The 22,518-nt window shown below is 33.0% G+C and overlaps 3 protein-coding genes across 3 annotated transcripts; 2 read left to right on the top strand and 1 right to left on the bottom strand.

Moving 5' to 3' along the window:
- Positions 1-571: 571 nt before the first annotated feature.
- CLPR1 (CLP protease proteolytic subunit 1) lies at positions 572-4,974 on the bottom strand. Its single transcript, XM_078312391.1, has 9 exons — positions 4,678-4,974; positions 4,275-4,390; positions 3,397-3,576; positions 2,781-2,885; positions 2,594-2,656; positions 2,277-2,388; positions 2,137-2,198; positions 1,231-1,413; positions 572-926 (listed from the first exon to the last, which is right to left on the bottom strand). Exons 1-9 carry the CDS (start codon positions 4,886-4,888, stop codon positions 828-830), a joined length of 1,131 nt encoding a protein of 376 aa, XP_078168517.1. The 5' UTR covers positions 4,889-4,974; the 3' UTR covers positions 572-827.
- Positions 4,975-10,975: 6,001 nt separating this feature from the next.
- Positions 10,976-13,174, top strand: LOC144562993 (uncharacterized). The gene is made up of 5 exons (XM_078312365.1): positions 10,976-11,129; positions 11,604-11,800; positions 11,920-12,105; positions 12,497-12,580; positions 12,699-13,174. The coding sequence occupies exons 1-5, from the start codon at positions 11,021-11,023 to the stop codon at positions 13,119-13,121; spliced, it is 999 nt and encodes a 332-aa protein (XP_078168491.1). The 5' UTR covers positions 10,976-11,020; the 3' UTR covers positions 13,122-13,174.
- Positions 13,175-15,897: 2,723 nt separating this feature from the next.
- On the top strand, positions 15,898-19,026 carry LOC144562715 (putative V-type proton ATPase subunit d). Its single transcript, XM_078311955.1, has 10 exons — positions 15,898-16,252; positions 16,913-17,033; positions 17,134-17,241; positions 17,355-17,457; positions 17,544-17,624; positions 17,719-17,804; positions 17,906-17,965; positions 18,053-18,101; positions 18,499-18,633; positions 18,739-19,026. The coding sequence occupies exons 1-10, from the start codon at positions 16,072-16,074 to the stop codon at positions 18,868-18,870; spliced, it is 1,056 nt and encodes a 351-aa protein (XP_078168081.1). The 5' UTR covers positions 15,898-16,071; the 3' UTR covers positions 18,871-19,026.
- Positions 19,027-22,518: the final 3,492 nt, after the last annotated feature.

The following is a 22,518-nucleotide window of genomic DNA, read 5'->3' on the forward strand; positions in this document are numbered from 1 at the left end:
ACAATTTGTAGCCTATAAATAGAGCATTTGTACTCTTGTATTGTACACACATGAGAAATATATAAATAAAGAGATTACCATCTTTTATGTCATCTCTATCTTGTTTATTCTTGTTTATGCTTATTTATCTTTATTTTATAACAATATCTTGTTCTTGTTCAGTTCCAAGGATGTCAAGTCGTCACAGGATGATTGATTTTATGGTGAGCTATATAGTTGTAGATAATTTTGGTACTTCCACTGGTGCCCAAGATTAATCGTGGCTTGTGGAGTTGTGAAATAATAATAACAATAATATGTTTTTCCGTTCAAAATTTTAAGAACTAGCATTTGATATAGTGACAAAAGGGCGATGAAATCAAATGAGGGGAAATATTTTTTTATGAACATTAAAAAAAGGTTGGAAGACTGACCTCTATTTTTGTTTTTAAAAAAAAAAAAAAAACAATGATGACCATTTTAAATGTTGACAAGTAAAGAATCAAATTCTTAAGCTTACAGACAATACTGCAAAGCCGAAGTACCAGAAAAAGGGACCAAGACTGACATAAGAATGTGAAAAGTGAGAACCAATATAATATAGTTCTATAACTAGAAAGCTGTTTTTAAACATCAAAAAGTACAAATCCATGATTACAAGCAGAGAGCTCAAAATGATGATTCCTCAAAAATACACAAAAACCATTTGACTTTAACTAACAAAAAACTATCATCAGAATAACATCCTAAATAGTCATAACTTCCCAAGAAAAGATACTTTAGATCTTTTCTAAATTGAACACTGTTTTAACATCTCCGTTATTATAAAAAAAATATGAAAAACAAGTCTAACCAAGCCCAGATGTGGCAACAGCTCCGGGGCCTGACCTCACTGTCTGAGCTGCCTGTAGCATCGCCTTTCTTTTATTTCTCTGAAGTTGTGTATTCTGCCCCAACAAAGTTGCATAACTTAGATAAAAGAAATATGAAAAGGAAACACATAAAGTAATTCATGAAGTAATTTCTACCTTTTTTGCATGGTTTTGTTAAGTTGGGATTTTATAATTACAGCTATAATCAGGACTGAGCCAAGCTCTAGTATGAAGTCTATTTGACCTCCAGATTTATATGCATATTCCGTAAAAGCCAAAGAGGTGCAGGGCTTTTACGGAGTATGCATATAAAAAAGAGACTTTATACAAGCATTTCCTTGTGCACAGAAAAGGAAAAGAACTTTAAAAAAGGAGGTACTTGTTTATCGAAGCAGTCAGCCATCGAGTAGATAATTCGATCAGCAAGGCCATATCCTATAGTTTCTTCCGCACTGAGTAATTTTAAATGCCTAGCATCTTTCGCTAACTCTTCCTTTGGTTTGCCAGTCACCTCTGATAACTGCCCCAGATAAGCATCTGCTTCTGCCTCAAGATCTTTCACCTGTTAATTCATGTAAAAAGATAGATAAAGCAAGAAGCTTGTACTGATTATCTATTTGAAAAAACAATTGTCTCACAGATAATGGTCAATTGAGGCCAAGTTGGATGCAACCGAAGACAGAATCGAACCCTAATGCTTTCATCGTTGTTTAATAGACGGGTAACAATAAATAAACTGGATCAATTTAGGTCTAGTCACAAGTCAAGGTTAAGTTGGAGCCCAATTGATACTTCAGTATGTCAAGCTTGGTGAAATATGCCATCTTGAGGATACCAATATTATACCTTATGGTCATGTTTGTTTGTGGAGTAAATGGTGGATTAAACCCTCTACTCTACTTTTAAGAAGCCAAATAAGAAGTAAATTTGAAGGAGTAAGATGGAGTAACATTTGAGTTAATCCGGAGCAAAATTACTCTACCTCTCTACCTGTGGGTCCCACGGTTAGTGTATCATCATGTTATAATTTTCTCTCTCCTCATGAGCTTCACCAAGCTCCAACCAAACATGATTATTTTAATCTATCTTAGTTCGGAGTAAGCAATTTAATCCGGAGTAACTTTATTGCACAACCAAACATGGCCTATAAGTTGTACAGACTATTATGGTTGCCAACTAACCTGTACCTGTGTGTATCGGTTTGACTTACAATTCAACTAGATGAAGACAACACTGATATGGCCGTGTATTTGCTAATTAGCATATGAATATGTTGAGAAAATACCGTGAGCCACATGTCGGTGGTGGGTCCAATATTTTTGAACATCTTCGGCAGGTGCAAGCTAGCTGAAAATGCAGTTACACATTATTCAACAGGACAAAAATAGAAACATTCTCGTAGTAGAATATTTTGGGTTGACATACTCTTTGAATGAGGCAACAAAAGGCGATTTCCTTTATTGCCACGTGAAAGAATCACGGCTGCTTGTCCATATGCTATGCCTAAGTTCAGTGTATGCACCTTGGCTTTACAATTCTATTGTTCAAGAAATTTAAAAAAAAAAATCACTTCTTTGAAATAAATAAAATTAAACGAAAAATGTCTACCAATGATCTTGTGTTCAACTTTTATGCTAACAAACCCACATGTGACATGTGCCGGACCAACCACGTAGTGCCAAAAGAATAAATATGGGGAAAAAAAATGAAACAGACATGTCCCAGAACAGTGTTGAACTTACACTCATAGAGTCAGCAATGGCAAATCCCAAAGCTTCGTATCCAATTATGTCCTTATTCATATCCTGGTTGATGGTGGTAAATAAAAAAAATATATATATATATAACATTGAACAAGGATAGCTAAAAGTTCAAACAAATAAAAAATTTAGCACTTAATCTGCTAAAATGGAAATGTACTTAATGTACCTGTGTTCCTGAAGAGTTGATGTAGAGATAAATAGGTTTAGAGGAGTCTTCAAAATCCAAAAATAACAATTGAGCTATTATAAGCTCTGCCACAGCTTCATGCAACTGTCAGAATGGAGCAAAAACAATCTGTCAAATATGAGACCAAAACTTTTGGAGTAAGGCTTGGATGCTATGGATAGCACAAGGTCATCCGTGCTACGGCCTTAAAAACCTATCAAATAAACTTCAAACTTCGATTTAAGTAGCTTAGTAAATTGGTTATATAATGAACTTGTAGAATAACAATTTTTACTATTTTTTATGATTTATGAAAGATGGCAAAAAATGACTTAAAAATAAAAGAAATATTTTAGGCTATTTTTTGTCATCTTTCATAAATCATAAAAAATAGTAAAAAAATTCAAAAAAAAGTAAAAATTAGTATTCTACAAGTTTATTATATAACCAATTTATTGAGCTACTTGAATCGAAATTTGAAGTTTATACGATAGGTTTTTGAGGTTGTAGCACGGATGACCTTATGCTATCCATAGCACCCGAGCTTTACTCAAAACTTTTGTATGCAAAAACAATCTGTCAAATGCAGATAAGTCATGAACAGGTTGGTACAAACCGCCATTCCAAGATAGACAATGCGTGCATCTATAAGCAGAGATGGCATGTCAGGTGGCGGGTCGTCATAACCACCTCCTTGGTACATGCTGACACGCGGTTTAGTATCCTTTCCTATCTCCTCCTCTAGACTTCTTATATTGGAGAACCTTTTATAAAATGCATCAGAAGTTAAACTCTCCTGTTGCAGGATAACAAATATTAGTGGGTTTCTCCTACTTAAGGTGCTTTTGCAGAAATTAATAGATCCATAGAAAGATTCCAAAAGCCAAAACAGTAATATACCTAATGGTAAGTACTGACTAAATTAGACCTGACCAGTACGTATCTACTATGCGCTATCCAATCATCCAAAGTTTCAGACAAAAGTAATGTACTAGTTATGTCCCATGCCAGGATGGCATTGGTACATACAGGTGGTACTTTACCAAACCGGTTAGGTACCATTAGATATCAGTTTTTTTTCTTTCTTTTCTGGAAATGGATATCAGTTTATATCTTGTTTGTCCTTTTATCAGGTTTACTTATTGGCCTGTTTAAGATTGATTTTATTGTATGCAGGGATCACACAGGGGCATAGCAGACTTCCAAACTATGGGGGTCAAATTTGAATGGGGGTCAATCATATAGAATTTCCATGCTAAGAATGGGGGTCAATTGTAAATAACTTAACATTTTACTCTAGATTGTATAAAAAATCATATATGAATACAATTTTTTTTTTTTAAATGAGGGTCAATTGACCCCCATTCAATTCACATCCCTCCGCCCCTGGGATCACAGATGCATAGAAAGAACAGCAATCTATTATTTTTCCTTTTTTTTCTCAACTCTGAAGCTTTGCGAATTAAATGTGCAAACCAAATAAATATCACTCACTGGATTAAGTTTAGTCGATTGACGAGTCAGGATATTATCTTTTGCCATGAACATGTTCATCTGCTGGCGTGGAAGACCGTACAGACACTCTGGGACATTCTTGTAATTATCCATCACTGTAAAACCACGAATAAAAATAGTGCTATGCAAGAGAAATCAACTTGAAAAAAAATTTAAACAGTACAAAGAACAGTAATGGGATGTGAATTTAATCATTACTCCAGCTATCTCTATCAATTTGTTTAACTTGGTTAAAATGAATTAACCTGACTTGACATGAATTAATTGGCCGTTGTATATTGATCAAAAGTGATCTCCATAGATTTTTCAAAACAATGCATCATTATGCAAAAAAGATAAAAAAAAAAAAAAGGAACAAGAAAAGCATTAGCGGGGAACCTACACCCATCTGAGAGATTCTCCTCGCGAAACTGCTTAGGTATGTGATCGAGATCCTTTCGAGCTGGGAAGGAGCAACAGCATCTCAAGCCAGTTCTCCTGGGTAAGCGAGAAAAGCGATGGGCAAACGGCGGTGTGGATACCGAGCGGTGATAGCAAGCAATTTTAGCGGTTGTTTGGGAGGTTAATGGAGGCGGAGAAGAGAGCAGAGTCATAATCGGGTGGCTTCTCCTCACGCGCCGGCGAGTGGGACTGTTGGTTACAGAATTGTTAAATGTAGGGGTTTTCGTTTTTTGGATAGGACAGGTTTACAGAAAAGACCCTCCGAAATGTTGAGGTTTTAGTAAACGGGCTTAGCTCATACCTACAAAATTTGATTTAGCTAGGTTTGAAGATTCGTGTAATCGTGTTGCTTCAACTTGTCATTTTATATGATTATAATTTGGTTTGAATGCTGAAATCTGTTATAATTTTTGTAGTATAAACACCTTTATTTAACAGAAGATAAAGATAGATCGTAAATAAATGATTTTTTGCAAAAAAAAATCATATATTTAAGAAGAGGAGGGATCCATTTACATTTTTTTTTTGTGACACAGGATTACACCTTGTATTTTTAAAGTTCAAACAGTCGGTCCAAACCGTTCAACATGATGGATATATTAAAATATTCTTGAAGATCAAATTTTATATTTTTTTTTGAATTTTTTTTACTATTTATTAAGATGGACACAAAAATTCAATAGTTTGAAAACAATGATTTTGTAAAATACTTAATAAATAGTAAACAAGTTCAAAAATATGCATAATTTGATCTGCAAGCACATTTTAATATATCCATCATGCTGAATGATTTGGATCGACTGTTTGAATTTTGAAAACTTTGAAAATGTATAGTGTAATTCGGTGTCACAAAAAAAAAGAGTGTAAGTGAATCTCTCCTTATTTAAAAAATATGTTATTTGAAATTCCTTTTTTAATGGATGCTCTGAAAGAGTACCGAAATTTTCTTAGTTAACATTCTAATAAATTGCATTAAAACTGAGTTTTTACAACCCACACAAGCTAGGCTGATGCATCAAATTGGGCCAGTGTGCAAGCCCAGCTCACGCATCAAATTTTTTTATTTTTTATAATCATGTTATGTTGTGCATATAATTTGTAGTAATTTATGCACCAACTTAGTACAAAATGTTACTTAGATTGTGCGTATAATTTGTTGTAGTAATTTTTAGTTCAAATTTATTACAAACTTTTATTTGTTAAACATGTGCATTTTATTTTCTACAATTTCTCCGTCTAATTTGATGTGAACTTATAATTCTAAACACCACATAACAAAACAAAATAGAACTAGAAAAAATTTAGTACAAAAATTTCAAACACAACACAAATGGAATAGAACATATGTAAAACAAAATTTGGTGCGCAAGCCAGTCCAATTTGATGCGTGAATTGAACTTGCGTGGGTGATATATTTTCAATTTTAAAGTAAACATTGGTAACTAATTAATTTTAAATTATTAGATTGTTAACTAAAATAATTTCGAAAAAAAATATCACTACTTATAATGTAATTATAAATAAACATATCACGCTCTCATCTGATGCAACCATTTGACATTTTTTTTAAATTATTTATTCAGATATTCATGTAACTATTGAGTAATGTTTGCCAGATATTTTATTATCCATTATTTATTCAGATATTCCCATTATTTGGCGGATTTTTATACCGAAACTTTTATTTGTAGTATTTTAAAAATAGCATGCTGTTCAAAATATAGCTGAAGCTTCACCCCCGAAAAAAAAAACGCAAACTATCAATGAACAGATTATTTTTTTTAGTTTTTTCCAACTACTTTGTAAATTTTTTTTTTTTTTTTTTTTGATAAATCTGACAGTGGCTATCAGAAAAGTTACAACATTACAAAAACTGCCTTGGTAGGCGCCTACTGCGGTATGACAGAAAACAACAGGTAACTTTGTAAAATTTTATTATTTTAAGATATTACAAATAAGAAATTCGGATTTGTTCATCCATGAGCACTACCACATTTTATACAGCTGGGGCCGGTGTATGACAGGCGTCAGGAATTAAAAAGTAATGGATGTATCCAGTTGTTTGAAATGGAGAATAATGGCCTTATCATGCTTGTCGGCCGAAATTTTTATTAATAGAAAATATAATAATTAAATATCGAGATTAGAGAAAGCTTTCGTATTTTATCCACAAAATAGAGAAAACGTGATGGAAAATCACGGCTATTGGCCATTATGGTTTATCACGGTCAGTATTAGCTCTTAATTAACCTTTTTCAACTGAGCTTGAGTTTCTAACTTAACCGGAGAAAAAACCGAAAAAAACCTTGTCCGTTATAGGTTGAAACAACCAGAGCTGTCCGTGATAGCAAGCTACGGCCAGGAGCGTAAAAATAAAAAACAGCGAAAAAAAACAAGACCTGTCCGTGATGCCTAGTACTGGCCAGAGGAAAAAAAAAAGCGGGTCGTGATGGGCCATCACGGACAGGGGTGTGCAAAATAAAAAAATGGCCATGATAGATAGTAACGGCCTGTTGGCAAAATAGTTAAGATTCTAGACGTGATGCTTTGTAAAGGGCAGACCCCAGAACGCCCCAGCCAGTGCTCTGTCCGTAATTTTTCATAACGTTCAGACATACTATAAATTGGCCCCAGAACGTTCAGATATACACAAAAACTTCATAATCCACTCTCTTAATCCCAAAACGTTACGTTATCTCCTCTGAAAAAAAGAAAGAAGAAATCCTCTCTCTTAGGTAATTTTTCAATTATGAGAAAGTAATTAATTTATTGTAGAAAGTGTTGTGGAGTTTTGCATCGTGAAATATATATTAGATATTGGTTCCCTCCGTTCCACCATCAACAATTTAGTTTCGAATTTTTCTATGTCATTATTGTCATAGACTGAAACTAGATTTCTTAACAGTGGCACGGGGGAACCTCTATCTGTTTCACGTTGCAAAGCTCCCCATCACTTTCTCAGGTTCTCGTATTGTGAATTATAGCTTCAATCAATGTGAGTTATATATGAACATATTATTTTTTTATTATCTTAGTTATGAAGTTTTAATTCTGATCCTCAATAAAAATGAACTAAATTTTTTATGTTTGCAATTACCCTTCGTAAATATTTATAAGCCGTATATTGATCAATTGGAGAACCGGAAAAAGTACATGTACTTGGTTTTTTTTCTGTTTAATACCAAGCATTTTTTTCGGAAAGGATATATTAAGAAAAATTTGTAATGGAAGAAAAAATTAAAAAAAAAGCTTTAATGGATGAATTGAGTAATATGATTTTTGACAAAGGAAGATTAAAAAAAATCTTTCATTTCATAGCAGTTTTATTTATTAGAGGAATGAACATTTTTTTATAAATATTTAAAAAAATAAATTTAGAAAAATTTAAACTGTTGATTGTTCCTAAAATTTTTAAAAATATAAATTTAAAAATTATAAAAAAATTACATGGATACATTGCTTATGAAAAAAAAATAACAATAATAATAAAACTTCATCCACTATTTTTTTTTTAAATTACTAAAAATAAATTTGTTTAAAGATGCGGCGGTGACGGACGATCTAGTGGCTGACACGATGACGACGATGGCTATGGCATTCGGCGCAAAAGTTGGGATAACCTAGTTGTAGTGTGTGCAGAGAAATGGTGGAGGAATAGGAGGATCAGATTTAGAATAGAGATGCTTATTCTTCTTTAGAGTGGAATAGAGGGTTTAGATCAAGAATAGAGAAAGTAGATGGTTTTTTTTTAGAATAAAGAGGAACAAATATGGAAAGAGAATTTTATTCGGGTATAAAGAGGAACATAGTATAATAGAGAATGTTTATCTTTCTGGAATAAGAGTTTTATTTTGGTAGCTGAAATAAAAATGAGATATGAGACATAATTTCTAGAATAGGTGTGAGCCTTATTCCAGCATTCCTGGAACTCTTATATATACCATAATAGATTTATAGAGAGAATGTTATACTAATCTTGTGCATTGAGTACAATGACATGATACCTATTTATAGACTTAATTAAGATACATCCTAAATAGCTCCACTAATTATCTCCTATCTATCACCATTACATTATTAATCAACTCCTATTATTTACATCCACTATTATTTTCAATATAATCTATATGATTCTCTATTAGTAATGTTGTCACTAATGTCAAAAAGAAATAAGATCTCTTAACTCGGGAAAAATCGGATCGTCTCCGGCCGATTCCGCTCCGACTTGGCCGAGTCAATTCGGAATCGGCCGATTTTCCAAACCATGGACACGAGAGAGGAGAAGCAATGGCACTGAAGCGAGAGAGAGAGGAGGGTAACTAGGTGGGGTAACTGAGAGAGCGACGAGAGGAGAAAAATCGCGAGAGATAGGAGCTGGATCAGGCAAAGAGCGAAGAAGATAGTGGACTGGACACTTCCAGTGATTATTGAGTGGTAACGAAAGTTCAATGGGTAAACAATTAAAAACCGTTAATAACTGAATTTGAGATTAGTTAGAATGACGGGGGACGGACGGGGGACGAACGGGGGATAGGAGATGGGGGAAATAAATATTTTCCTAAAAAAAATGATTTCCACTGTAATCGTTGTTTTTGATGGTCCAGAATTTTCTAAAAACAATGGTTTTGAAAAATTCTAAACAAAAAGTAAAATTTAGTCTCCAAGCACAATTTAATATTGAGATCAACTTGAACGGTTCAGATCGACCTTTTGAATTTTGAAATTGAAGATAAAGACTTGAAGTAAAACAGCCGCTTTACTTCGCAAAGTACCGTAACTCAACTCTCTCTCTCTAGAGACACACACACACATATATGAAATTCTCCTCAACAAGTATAGTTTCGCATTGAGATTGGGTTTTGTCCAAAGGGCTTTGGACAATCTCATCCAAAGCTAAGTTTAAACATCCAATTTATATTGAGATTCGTGCAAACATATTTAAAACTTAATAAATTTAAATGGCTCCTTTGATATCTACGAATTTTGATACAAATCAAATTGTTTAAGTCCGGCTTTGGATATGACTTTATCCAAAACCGTTTGGACAAAAACCCTACCCTTTTGCATTTCTTATCTTCATTGCGTGCGTACTTTGACATGGGCCTAGGCGTGCCATCAATCTGATTCATGCTTTCGGCAATAAAAACCCATTTTAGAGTAAAAAAGAAAATTGGGGACTTTTAGGCTGCCAGGCATAGAAGAAATATGACTACTTCCTTTTTTTTATCCCCTTGAGAAGAGAAGAAATTTAAATGTCTTTTTGTACAAATGATATCATTCTAATGCGAAGTATAAGTCTAGCATAAATAGTGATAGACCTCGTTTTTTTCCTCTTTTTTATGGAAAGATGTGCGCGTGTATTTGATAATTGAAAGATGTATAATTGATTTCACATAAAAAGTCATTTAAAACAAAATGAATGCCAGAGTTAATGGATCTCATATTAAAAAAAATACAACTAATGCAAGCTGTCATATCCTATTTCAGTATTTTGATCTCAGATTCCCCCCTTTGTGCTAGTTTAATAGTTTTGGACATATCTCTTTTTTAGAACAAATACATATTTGTATGGAATTGAATAATATATGTAATGTTATATTGATATTTATTTTTATATAAAATTACTAATGTATTAGTATATGTATTGAATTTTGACTTTTTTTTAAAATTTAATTTCTCTTATTCGGTTCAACAGAACAAATTAAAATTTAATTTGGTTTAAACGATTCGGTAGTATTTAGTTGACCATTTAAATTCACTTGGTTCGGTTAGATTTTTAAAAACCAAAAAAAAGTTTGATTTATCTATTTTATTTCAGTTTCAATCAAACCGACCGTTTGAACATCCCTATAGTCGGTTGCCTTTACTGATAAATTAATCTAATATTACCAACACTAATAAAAACAACTCCTTTTAAAATAAAATAATAATAATAATAATAATAAAATAAAAAATAAAAAATAAATAAAAAATAAATAAAATAAAATAAAAGGAAAGGAAAGGAGAAGGTATGCAGAAGTCTTAGCACAGTACAAAGAAAAAGAACAAATAAACATGTTAGTCTGCTGCACCTTTCCAAGAGGATAAAAGCAAGGAATAACAGATTTCCTTTGAACCAAGAGAAGAGTTTAAATCACATTGAAGAAAAGTTTGGAATAAGCTCCTCTGACCGCACTATATCTCCTCCACATGCAAGATTGTAAATAGAACATATTCAATCTTGCATTTCATATCACCACCACTCACAATCACAATCAAGCACAAATTAAACCAAATTTGGTATTATGGCAACAAAGCAAATGAAGAAGGACGAGCTCAAATTTGAAGATTTTGAGCCTGTATCTGAGCTGCAGGAATTACCTGAAAAATATGTCCTAATTGTTAATCTTCCAGGTAAACAAGGATATTTAATTCACATAGTAAGGTCATGCATTTTTTTCAATATGGTCCACAAACTTTGTGTATTATATGTTTCATTCGATAACCTTGTGTATAATTTGTTTTGTTGCCATAATACCAAATTTGGTTTAATTTGTGCTTGATTGTGATTGTGAGTTTTTAATTAAATACAAGATTGAATATGTTCTATTTGTAATAGTGCAGTCCATAGTAATACCAAGTAACTTTTTTTTTAAAGTGCATATTTCTTTGTGGGACCCACACATAATTTTATTTCTAAAATGCACCCTATAATATTATGTATAATTGTATACATAATGTAAGACTGATATTCAGCGAAAATTGTTGGTTGGCAATATCAACTAATTGTATAGTATTCCTTTTTGTTTCTTCTCAAATATTGTTCAAGAAATGCTATCTTTTTCTAATTTTTGTTTTTCTCTCTCTCTCTCTCTATATTGAATATAGGGTTCAGAAAGGAATATTTCAGAGTGCAAGTTGATTCCACGGGCAAACTCTCAGTTAAAGGCCAGAAACAATTTGGTGATAACAAATGCAAACGATTCAACAAGGTTATTCAGCTTCCACCAGACTCTGATATTGAAAAGATAAGAGGCAAATTTGAAAGGGAAGTTCTTAGTCTAACCTTGCCCAAGAGAGAGAAGGTTGGACATCACAGAGATAATTATATTTATTTAAACAATTAGAAATGTTTATTTGATTTGCAACATACAATTTAACTTTTGAAAAATTACAAAATTTTCTTCTCTGTACTTGTTAACAGGCATTACCTTCAAACCAAGAGGTAAAGAATAGTACAGAGGAGGCAGAGGCTAAGCCAACAGATGAGGAAAAGGCTAGTGAGAAAAAAGAGGAAGAAACTAAACCGAAGGAAGAACCTGAGCAAACTAGTCTGAAAAAAGATGAAGCGGTTAAGCCGAAGGAGGCTGAAACTGACAAGAAAGTCGAGGTAATATATATAAGAGAAATTTCGATAGACTTTCAAATTCACATAATTTGGTTGGAAATTAATTAAGGAATAAGGTAGTATTGGTCTTATTTCATGAAACATGAATAAGAATCCATGAATAATGGTTGGGTTAGTGAATTTATAAAAGTTAACTACCTCATAAAAATCTACAAAATTTAATATCTTAGGATTATTAATTAATCTTTAATTTGCTCCTAACTGAACCAAATAGCTGAAAATAAAATCTATGAGCTGCATGCAATCCCCCAATTTGGCAGTCAACATTATGTTTTACAAATATATATTAACTTGAATATGATAAACAGCTGCTCTGGATTTTAAGGCAACATTATGAAAAATACTGAATTTTATAATGTTTTAAATATTTCAGGATGAACCAACAACCAATGGTGAGAAGAAAGAGGAATTGGCTAAGGCAAAGGAGGGAACAAGCATGCCTGGGATAAAAGAGAGGGTAGGACATCACAGAGATAATTATATTTATTTAAACAATTAGAAATGTTTATTTGATTTGGAACATACAATTTAACTTTTGAAAATTACAAAATTTTCTTCTCTGTACTTGTTAACAGGCACCTTCATACCAACCGATAATGAAATATAAGGCCGAGCCAACAGATGAGGAAAAGGCTAGTGAGAAAAAAGAGGAAGAAACTAAACCAAAGGAAGAACCTGAGCAAACTAGTCTGAAGAAAGATGAAGAGGTTAAGCCGAAGTCTAGAGGAGAACAAAGAGAAAACAATGATGCAATAAATAAATGGAAACAGAGTACCAGTTCAGGTGAGAACAAAGAGAAAACAATGAAAAAGAATGAAAAGAAAAATATTGTCACTTGGAAAGAGAAAATTAGCCAAGGAGCAAGAGGTTGGTCTGAGTATGCATCTTTGGATAGCATGAGGGACACTATAAAGAAGAATAGGAAGGAAATTGCAATTGCAGTAGCAGCAGTTTCCATAGGATTTTTAGTTTACCGGAAATTGAGTTCCAGGAAATAAACTCAGAAGAGAAAAAATTATGGTATTGTATGTGCTGAGTGTGTGCAATGTGATGATAGATATTTCATAGTTATGATGTAAAATACTACTGTACAAATTAAATTATATACGAAATCTTTGTTCTTTTTAAGTAGTTGAATAGTGTTATCCCCAGACTCAATTCAACTTGCTTTTTAAGAGAGGAACTGTTTGGAAATGAAGACATGAACTTGAGCTAACTATTACCCCACTATGTTGCATATTGCATTACATGACATCTCTTTTTAGCTCCTTCCCTCACAATTAGGAAATGAAAAATATGACATGATGCGACGTGACGTGATTTACATGTTGTAACTTGGTTACGTTATGATACATGACCAAAAATTCCTTTGACGTGACGTAATTAAAATAATGAAAGAAAGTGACTAGAGGCAAATGGAGAAATTCGGCTAGGGTAGGCAAGAAAGTAAGTTGGATAGGGAAGAAAATGAGTTGAGAAGATAATAAATTTGGTCAAAAGTAGGCAAACTTGTTTACTAGAAGTAGGCAATAGTCGAAAAATATGCGGGTGAATTTTTTTTCTCTCCCAAAATTCAGAGTAGGCAATTGCCAACCCCTAGGCCATATTAGGTCTGTCAGTCACACTATGCGAATGGTCACATTACGTGTGGTTAATATAAATGATATGACTGATTGCGCTTAATTAATTTTTCAAATATTAAGTTAGTTCATAGAAACATATCAATAATATGCTTAATAAAAAGAAAACATTGCAAAGTAAATTTAAATAAATAAACAATATTGAAAAAATTGATCACATGGCATGACTAGGTACGTTTGGCTCGTCGGGTCAACTCTGTTTAGCAATGTGGAAACCAGTAACAACAATGTTAATAAATAATTTTTTATCTTGTTCTTGTTCAATTCCAAGGATGTCAGGTCGTCACAGGTTGATTAATTTTATGGTGAGTTATATAGTTGTAGATAGTTTTGGTACTTTCACTGGTGCCCAAGATTAATTGTGGCTTGTGGAGTTGTGAAATAATAATAACAATAATATAATAATATGTTTTTCCGTTCAAAATTTTAAGAACTAGCATTTGATATAGTGGCGAAAGACGATGAAACCGAATAAGGGGAAATGATTTTTTATGAACATTAAAAAAAGGTTGGAAAACTGACCTCTATTTTTTATCTCAAAAAAAAAAGAAGCTTAGATAAAGTTGTGTATTCTGCCCCAACAAAGTTGCATAGCTTAGATAAAAGAAATATGAAAAGGAAACACATAAAGTAATTCATGAAGTAATTTCTACCTTTTTTGCATGGTTTTGTTCAAGTTGGGATTTTATAATTACAGTTATAATCAGGACTGAGCCGAGCTCTAGTATGAAGTCTATTTGACCTCCTGTTTTATATGCATATTCCGTAAAAGCCAAAGAGGTGCAGGGCTTTTACGGAGTATGCATATAAAAAAAGAGACTTTATACAAGCATTTCCTTGTGCACAGAAAAGGAAGAGAACTTTAAAAAAGGAGGTACTTGTTTATCGAAGCAGTCAGCCATCGAGTAGATAATTCGATCAGCAAGGCCATATCCTATAGTTTCTTCCGCACTGAGGAATTTTAAATGCCTAGCATCTTTCGCTATAGTTTCTTCCGCACAGAAACACCTTTAATTAACAGAAGATAAAGATAGATCGTAAATAAATGGTTTTTTGCAAAAAAAATCATATATTTAAGAAGAGGAGGGATCCATTTACTATTTTTGTACTATTTAGAAAATCACTTGATCTGAAAATTCTGGATCATTCAAAAACAGTGATTTTCAATAAATCTAAAAAAATAGTAAAAAAAATTCAAAAAATGTAAAATTTGGTCTCCAAACACATATTAATATGGAGAACAAGATGAACGGTTCGGATCGACCGTTAGGATTTTGAAAAGTCAAATATTGAGCCGTATTACGAGCCAAATCGTAATATGCATAGTACCATAGACTCACTCATAGAACATAACTAAAACAAAATTTGGTGCGCAAGCCAGTCCAATTTGATGCGTGAATTGAACTTGCGTGGGCGATATATTTTCAATTTTAAACTAAACAATGGTAACTAATTAATTTTAAATTATTAGAGTGTTAACTAAAAAAATTTCGGAAAAAAATATCACTACTTATAATGTAATTCTAAATAAACATATCACGCTCTGATCTGATGCAACCATTTGACATTTTTTTAAAATTATTTATTCAGATATTCGTATAACTATTGAGTAATGTTTGCCAGATATTTTATTTTATCCCATTATTTGGCGGATTTTTATACCGAAATTTTTATTTGTAGTATTTTAAGCATGCTGTTCAAAATATAGCTGAAGCTTCACCTCCGAAAAAAAAAACGCAAACTATCAATGAACAGATTATTTTTTTAGTTTTTTCCAACTACTTTATAAAATTTTATTATTTTAAGATATAACAAATAAGAAATTCGGATTTGTTCATCCATGAGCTCTACCACAATTTGGATCGCTGGGGCCGGTGTATGACGAATTCATATCCATTGCATTAACTCAAAAGAGAACCTTTTGAGTTAATGAATCTCAACTGTTCAATTTGTATTAAGATTCGTGTGAATTAAATATGCACTAATATTGAAAAACCCCTAATGTTATAAGCAGTGTCGGATTCATTAACTCAAAAGATTCCCTTTTGAGTTGATGCAGAGGAAACGCATTCGTGTATGACAGGCCGCAGGCGTCAGGAATTAAAAATTAATGGACGTGTCCAGTTGTTCGAAATGGAGAATAATGACCTTATCATGCTTATCGGTCATCGTTCTCTCCTCTTCCAATTTCTTCGGTCTATAGGGTTCTCTCTCTATTTTCTTCCTCTCGATCTCTCGCTCGATCTATCTAACACGATTGAGATCGAACCGGCGGTGACCGGATCTGACACCCTAATTTCTCGCGAAGATGTACGGATTCGAGGCTTTGAACTTCAACATAAACGATGGTTATCTGGAGGCGATCGTAAGGGGTTACCGCTCCGGTCTGCTCACCGCCGCTGATTACAACAACTTGTGCCAGTGCGAAAGCCTAGACGATATCAAGATGCACCTCTCTGCTACGGAATACGGTCGCTACTTACAGAATGGTATATATTGTTGCGCAATTTGAGAATTTTGAGCTTAATTAGGTGTATGTAGGCAAGATTGTCCAATTTATGATTTGATCTGATCTTTGAAGCAGTCTATTTTGACCGTTCCTATAAGTGGAACTCACTTTAGCTTTGAGTTTCTTATAACCTCTAATTTGGTCTGCGCAAGTAACAAAGGATCAGGAAAAATGACTTTGTAGTGTGATCCGGCTAAATGTTTTTGGGTTATATTTACTAGGATAATTATTGTGTACAGTGTTGAAATTGAGCAGAGCTGCTCTGGTTTCCACTTTTATGCAAATTATAAGAAGAAGCTGAATCCAACTATAATTCACTTGTATACAATATACTGGTGGAATTTTGTGTGCAAAATCAAAACTTCGCTATGTTGCTCTGGTTTTAATTTATGATATTTGGTAAAATTCTGCTTGATAAGTCTGGTTTGCTTTAAAATGGTAAATGAATGTTGATTTTGATATAGATTGGTAATTTGTTTTGAGTAAACTGAGCTTGCTTTGATGTCAATTGAGGTCACCTAATGTTTCGCTTGTTTTAAGGATGGTTTTTCTTTAAATGAAAAAAAAATGTCAATTCTGGTTTGCAATAAATGTGCAAATGTTTGTGTTCATTTCTGAGAACTCATGTTAATATTTGTAGAGCCTTCTCCTTTGCACACAACTACTATTGTGGAGAAATGCACTCTTAGTTTGGTGGAGGAATACAAGCATATGATGTGCCAGGCTACTGAGCCATTATCAACATTTTTGGAATACATTACGTAAGTATTTTCAAGTTCATATGTATATGATCATCTCTGAATTGGTTGTGCTATTTTTACTATTAGAAGTATAATGATTTTCTTGTATTTTATTGTGAAGTTATGGGCATATGATTGATAATGTTGTGCTTATTGTGACTGGGGCATTGCATGAGAGAGATGTGCATGAACTTCTAGAGAAATGTCATCCTTTGGGTATGTTTGACAGGTATTGCTCGTGTTTCCTTCGTTTTGGCTTTAACAATTAGTTAAATCTATTTACAGAGTTATGTTTATGATATTTCTGGATTTTTTAATTAATTCCTCCGTTTTATTTTACAGCATTGCATCACTAGCAGTTGCACAGAACATGCGTGAACTTTACAGATTAGTCCTTGTAGACACTCCATTGGCCCCATACTTCTCAGAGTGCATTACTTCTGAGGTACTTCTTGACCATTTTTTTTTATATGTTGTTCACTTGGTTATGTTACAATATTTCTGAGTTACATTCGTCATGTGCAATTATAGGATTTGGATGACATGAACATAGAGATAATGAGGAATACACTGTACAAAGCATACCTCGAGGACTTCCACAAATTTTGTGAGGTAACTTTATTGGTTGGTTGAGAGCTTGTCCACTTGGTCTTGGTTAAAGTTTTTTTTTAAAAAAAAAAATTTGCTTATTAAATTTCTGAATTAGAAACTAGGCGGAGCAACATCTGAGATAATGTGTGATCTCCTTGCATTTGAGGCCGACCGGAGGGCTGTCAATATAACAATTAACAGGTGGGTCTTGAAAGGTTTGCCGTTGATTTCATTGAACCATTTTAGTGCAAGCTGGCTTTTGTTTGTGAACTTATTTTTTGTTTTTGTTTTTTCTATAATAGTATTGGAACAGAGCTGACAAGGGATGACCGGAAGAAGCTTTATTCCAATTTTGGTTTGTTGTAAGTGCTTGCTGAAGCCCTCTACTAATTTATTGAGTTGTGCATTATTTTGATTTAATATAGAATAATATTCTCCTTTCGGGGTAGGTATCCATATGGTCATGAAGAACTTGCTATCTGTGAGGACATTGACCAGGTATATGTTTTTACCTGTGTTTTACCCTTTTAACTGATTTTCTGTCTGTACAATCAGTATACCTTTCCTTTTTTTCGTTTATTTTTAAGTAATAAAATGGGGATGCCCTAGGTCGAGCGCAGTACACTATTAATCTTTTGATGGCCTGTTTTGTCTGCTCCCTGCATCAGTAATAGCTAGAGCAATTGACTTGGTCAAAACTTATATTTATTTACTTTCATTCTTCAACCCTTAAACAGATTGCCTTTGCACCATTATTTTTATCTTTACAAATATGATCGGAATTATATAAATGTGCACGGAATTTTATATTTCTCTTATCTTGTTTATAATGTAAATTGCATTTCTTTTTGTCTAGTTTTATCGAGTTTTTTATTTCACTTGTGTTATTTTACAGGTCCGTGGTGTAATGGAGAAGTACCCGCCATATCAATCTATCTTTGCTAAGCTCTCATATGGAGAAAGCCAGATGCTAGACAAGGCCTTCTACGAGGAAGAGGTTAAAAGGCTCTGCCTTGCCTTTGACCAGCAGGTAACTTCTCTTACATTATCTTTAATCATATTGCACTTTGTGAAGCATATGTACTCTTTTGTTTGACAATTTATTTGTACCTTTTCGAACATAATAAAAATGCAGTTCCACTATGGTGTGTTCTTTGCATACATGAGACTGAGGGAGCAGGAGATTAGAAATCTGATGTGGATATCTGAGTGTGTTGCGCAAAACCAGAAATCCCGTGTTCACGACAGTGTGGTATTCATCTTTTAAATTATCTCTATATTCCGTTTATTTGTATTATAGTTTTCTTGTCCAAACTTGGATCCTGCTTGTATTCAATTTATCCTTCTTGCGGTGGCGGCCATGGTTTGTACACTGTTTGCCACTTTTTTCAATAAACAAACACATATTGCGTGTTGAGGGAGAACTATTAAGGCCTATTCATTTTTTTTTTTTCCATTTTTGATACTACACCTGCGAATTTATGTTCATATTTATTTAGGTTGCTTTGTGTAATTAACTACTCTCTATTTTGTTGTTCCCAGTCAATTGAAACGGTTGACCTTGAGTAAAAAAGAAGAATGAATATTAGATGATTTTGATTAATTTTGGATTTGTTTTCAAGTGTTAAATTATTAAATCTGACAGTTTTCTTAAATAACATTTAAAACTTGTACGAAGTATTATTAGAGTAATTTTTACATTATACAATAATTTTTACGCTAGCAAAAGTTGTAAGAATACTTTTTTTTTTTTTTTCCAAAGAAGTGGCATAGCCACTGATTTTTTATATAATAATTTTTTTTACAATATTCAACTGGTACCAATTACTAGTACCAGGTATATCAACAAAACAAGACAATATGTAAAAACCTACTACATAGCAATAACCGAAACAAGTATTCAACAAAAACATGCATAACAGCCTATAACAACACAAAAAACTCCATATATATGTCAATATTCAAAAAAGACTCTATAAGACTACCAATTGGCAGAGGATACAAAAGAGCTTGAATTGGCAGTGTCATGCACCAAAGCTATCCGTGTTCTATACATATGGATTGAATCATGTATAACCTCCATAGGAACCATAGTGGAGCCTATCAAGTCTTTCAATTCACAAGGTAAGATGAATATGCCCTTCATTAAATAAAATTATATTTCTATCAAGTCATAAGATTCATAAAACAACACCACAAATTATATCTACTAAATTAGCATCTTTGAGAGGGATGCAATAATCCAATTCCCATAAATCGAGAACAAAATTACATTAAAAAACAAACATATTATACATAGCAATCCAAACCCATATAGATCTAGCAAAATGACAATTAACAACTAAATAATCAATGGACTCCATCTCGGAACAGTATATACTAAATTTTATGTCAAAATAGTTTTGGAGTATTTACAAACAATTTGGATGCATTCCATATGTTTTGGGTTAATTATGTGACAATTTTAAATGACTAAACCATCAAAATTGACAATTATAATCAGATATTGTATGCTCCATAAAAAAAATGCGGTTCTCTGCAAAACTCGGTATCTAGTCCGAATTCCTAATATGGGAACTCTGTATCACAAATTATATAAAAAAAAAAAGGGTAAAGATCATATATGTGTAATGATTTTTGAACATCTCAATATTCAATCAAATTAAAGTCAAAATCACACAACTTTTACATCCACGTGCAAAACACAAAAGAAATCACATCTTGTAATCTTCGCTTTGTAATTAGAACTTGAATCGATTAAATTATTATAATGCTTTCAGAAGATAATGGCACGTTGAGGGCATTACTTTCAAGAAACAAGGAATCCTGTTGATTTTATTAAATTATAGATTACGTGCATCATGCTTTTGACTTCTAAAAAACAATTGTCATGCTAAATATGAAACCGAAGAATCCTCTGCTTTGTGGGAGCAAACCATCCACAGAAAACAAATGTCTCCAAAAAAATGGTTTTAACTTTTCTTCCAGAGCGTTTGACAAAGACTTCAATCTTTGTAAGAAAAAAAATGCACAGCTGCAATTTCCATGCTTGCCAACATATTTGTTGTCCGAATATAATATTTTCGGAAGAAAAATTTGGGTTCTTTTTTAGCAACATTTATTCATTCTGAAGTAGATTCTCTGTTTTAGGTTCATTTGTTTATAACGTGTGTCAAGTCTCGACTGATCAGCTACAAAAAGCACCCCAAAAAATACGTAATCTCTAAAAAAAAAATAGATGCATCTATTATCAATCTTTATAATAATGTTTTCAAAAAAATATATGTATTACACGAGAATAATTTTTTGGCCTAGTCGCTAAGGCAATATTTTATGTGGAAGCGTATCCTCTGCGGAGTTTTTTCGTGCGGAGCTTTTAATCTGGTCCGTTCGTTTCAAATCAGACGGACCAGATCAGATCTTGCCCGAATTTAAAAAAAAAAATTCTCAAAATTTGCGGAACTTTTAATCCGGTCCGTCCGATCCGAAACGAACGCACCAGATTAAAAGGTTCGCACAGCTCCTCATGGAAAAACTCCGCAGAGGATATCATTTCTATTTTCCGTAGTATGTTACATTGAAATACGATTGGAAAATTTATTGTGAATATTAAAAGTTGGAAAAATTATTCTTGAGTTTAAATATTGCATGAATAATATAATATCTATTCGACTATTCCTTGTTACTTATCAAATTTACACATTTTTTTTTATTTATTCGTACAAATATCGATATTGTTCTGTATAATATTTGTATTATCCACATGTTACAAAACTTAGACCTTGTTGATTATTTAAGAAATCAGAACTTAACGATCTTTAAAAATAATGCCATGTACTAGTGTAGAAAATTTGTTGCCTTTCAAGTTTCACTTTACATATGCTACCTGCTTCATTAATGAAATCACAATTTTCACATTTCCATACACAATATTTCTTTACAGAAACCATACACACTATCAATTTTGATAATTTATCCACTTTGAATGAATCCAGAATTAAGTAAAAAAAATTAATATGTATGTACTTTTTATAAATGTATTCCTACAACTTTTGCTAGCGTAAAAATTATTGTATAATGTAAAAATTACTCTAATAATACTTCGTACAAGTTTTAAATATTATTTAAGAAAACTGTCAGATTTAATAAGTGTTAAATTTAACACTTGAAAACAAATCCAAAATTAATCAAAATCATCTAATATTCATTCATCTTTTTTACTCAAGGGCAACCGTTAGTGTGGGAAAAATGGGACGGCACATGTTACTGTTCCGTGCTGTGATTCGTGTGTCGTGACCACCCCTTGACATTTTGGTCACGGTACGGCACGTAATCACGCGAGTCACGTGTAATTAGGACCGTTGGGTCTTAATAAAATGGTGAATCTTGAAAAAACTAACTTAAATTATGAAAAATAGTTAAACGTGAGAAACGTGACCAGTTACATTTGAACACGGCACGCGAGTCACGACGTGACTCGTGTGCCGTGACCACCCCTTGACATTTTGGTCCCAGCACAGCACGACACGGGTCACTGTTCACTTGGTCACGGCACGGCACGAGGTCAAAGTCACGGCGTGTTAGTCACGACACAGCACATTTTTTTCCACTCTAGCAACCGTTTCAATAACCTTGGTAGTAGTGTAGTACTTGGTTTGGGCGTGCTTTGGCCATTCAATTCCACCACAAAAGATATAAATTTAGGGATGCAAACGGGTTTGATATTATCCGATCGTATATGCATCTGTATCTGAAAATTAGATACAGATATCCGATATTCGAATATCCATGCGGATACAGATACGGATATGGTTCTTTTAAATTTCAATTCTGATCAAGTTCGGGCTTTTAAATTACATTAAGGATCTGGTTCTTCTCCATTTCAAAACTTTTAATCTCTTAAAAAAATAGCTGT

Source organism: Carex rostrata, chromosome 12 (assembly GCF_964058835.1).
Source record: "Carex rostrata chromosome 12, lpCarRost1.2, whole genome shotgun sequence".
NCBI lineage: Eukaryota > Viridiplantae > Streptophyta > Magnoliopsida > Poales > Cyperaceae > Carex > Carex rostrata.

Excerpts from the sequence above, each read along its gene's own strand:
- LOC144562715 (XM_078311955.1), top strand. The coding sequence starts at position 16,072 with ATGTACGGATTCGAGGCTTTGAACTTCAACATAAACGATGGTTATCTG. Across the intron at positions 17,458-17,543 it reads CAGAGTGCATTACTTCTGAG|GATTTGGATGACATGAACAT; the intron begins GTACTTCTTGAC and ends GTGCAATTATAG. Across the intron at positions 18,102-18,498 it reads TCTGTGAGGACATTGACCAG|GTCCGTGGTGTAATGGAGAA; the intron begins GTATATGTTTTT and ends GTTATTTTACAG.
- CLPR1 (XM_078312391.1), bottom strand. The coding sequence starts at position 4,888 with ATGACTCTGCTCTCTTCTCCGCCTCCATTAACCTCCCAAACAACCGCT. Across the intron at positions 2,886-3,396 it reads TTGTCTATCTTGGAATGGCG|TTGCATGAAGCTGTGGCAGA; the intron begins GTTTGTACCAAC and ends CCATTCTGACAG. Across the intron at positions 1,414-2,136 it reads CCACCGACATGTGGCTCACG|GTGAAAGATCTTGAGGCAGA; the intron begins GTATTTTCTCAA and ends ATGAATTAACAG.
- LOC144562993 (XM_078312365.1), top strand. The coding sequence starts at position 11,021 with ATGGCAACAAAGCAAATGAAGAAGGACGAGCTCAAATTTGAAGATTTT. Across the intron at positions 12,106-12,496 it reads AAACTGACAAGAAAGTCGAG|GATGAACCAACAACCAATGG; the intron begins GTAATATATATA and ends TAAATATTTCAG. Across the intron at positions 12,581-12,698 it reads TGCCTGGGATAAAAGAGAGG|GCACCTTCATACCAACCGAT; the intron begins GTAGGACATCAC and ends ACTTGTTAACAG.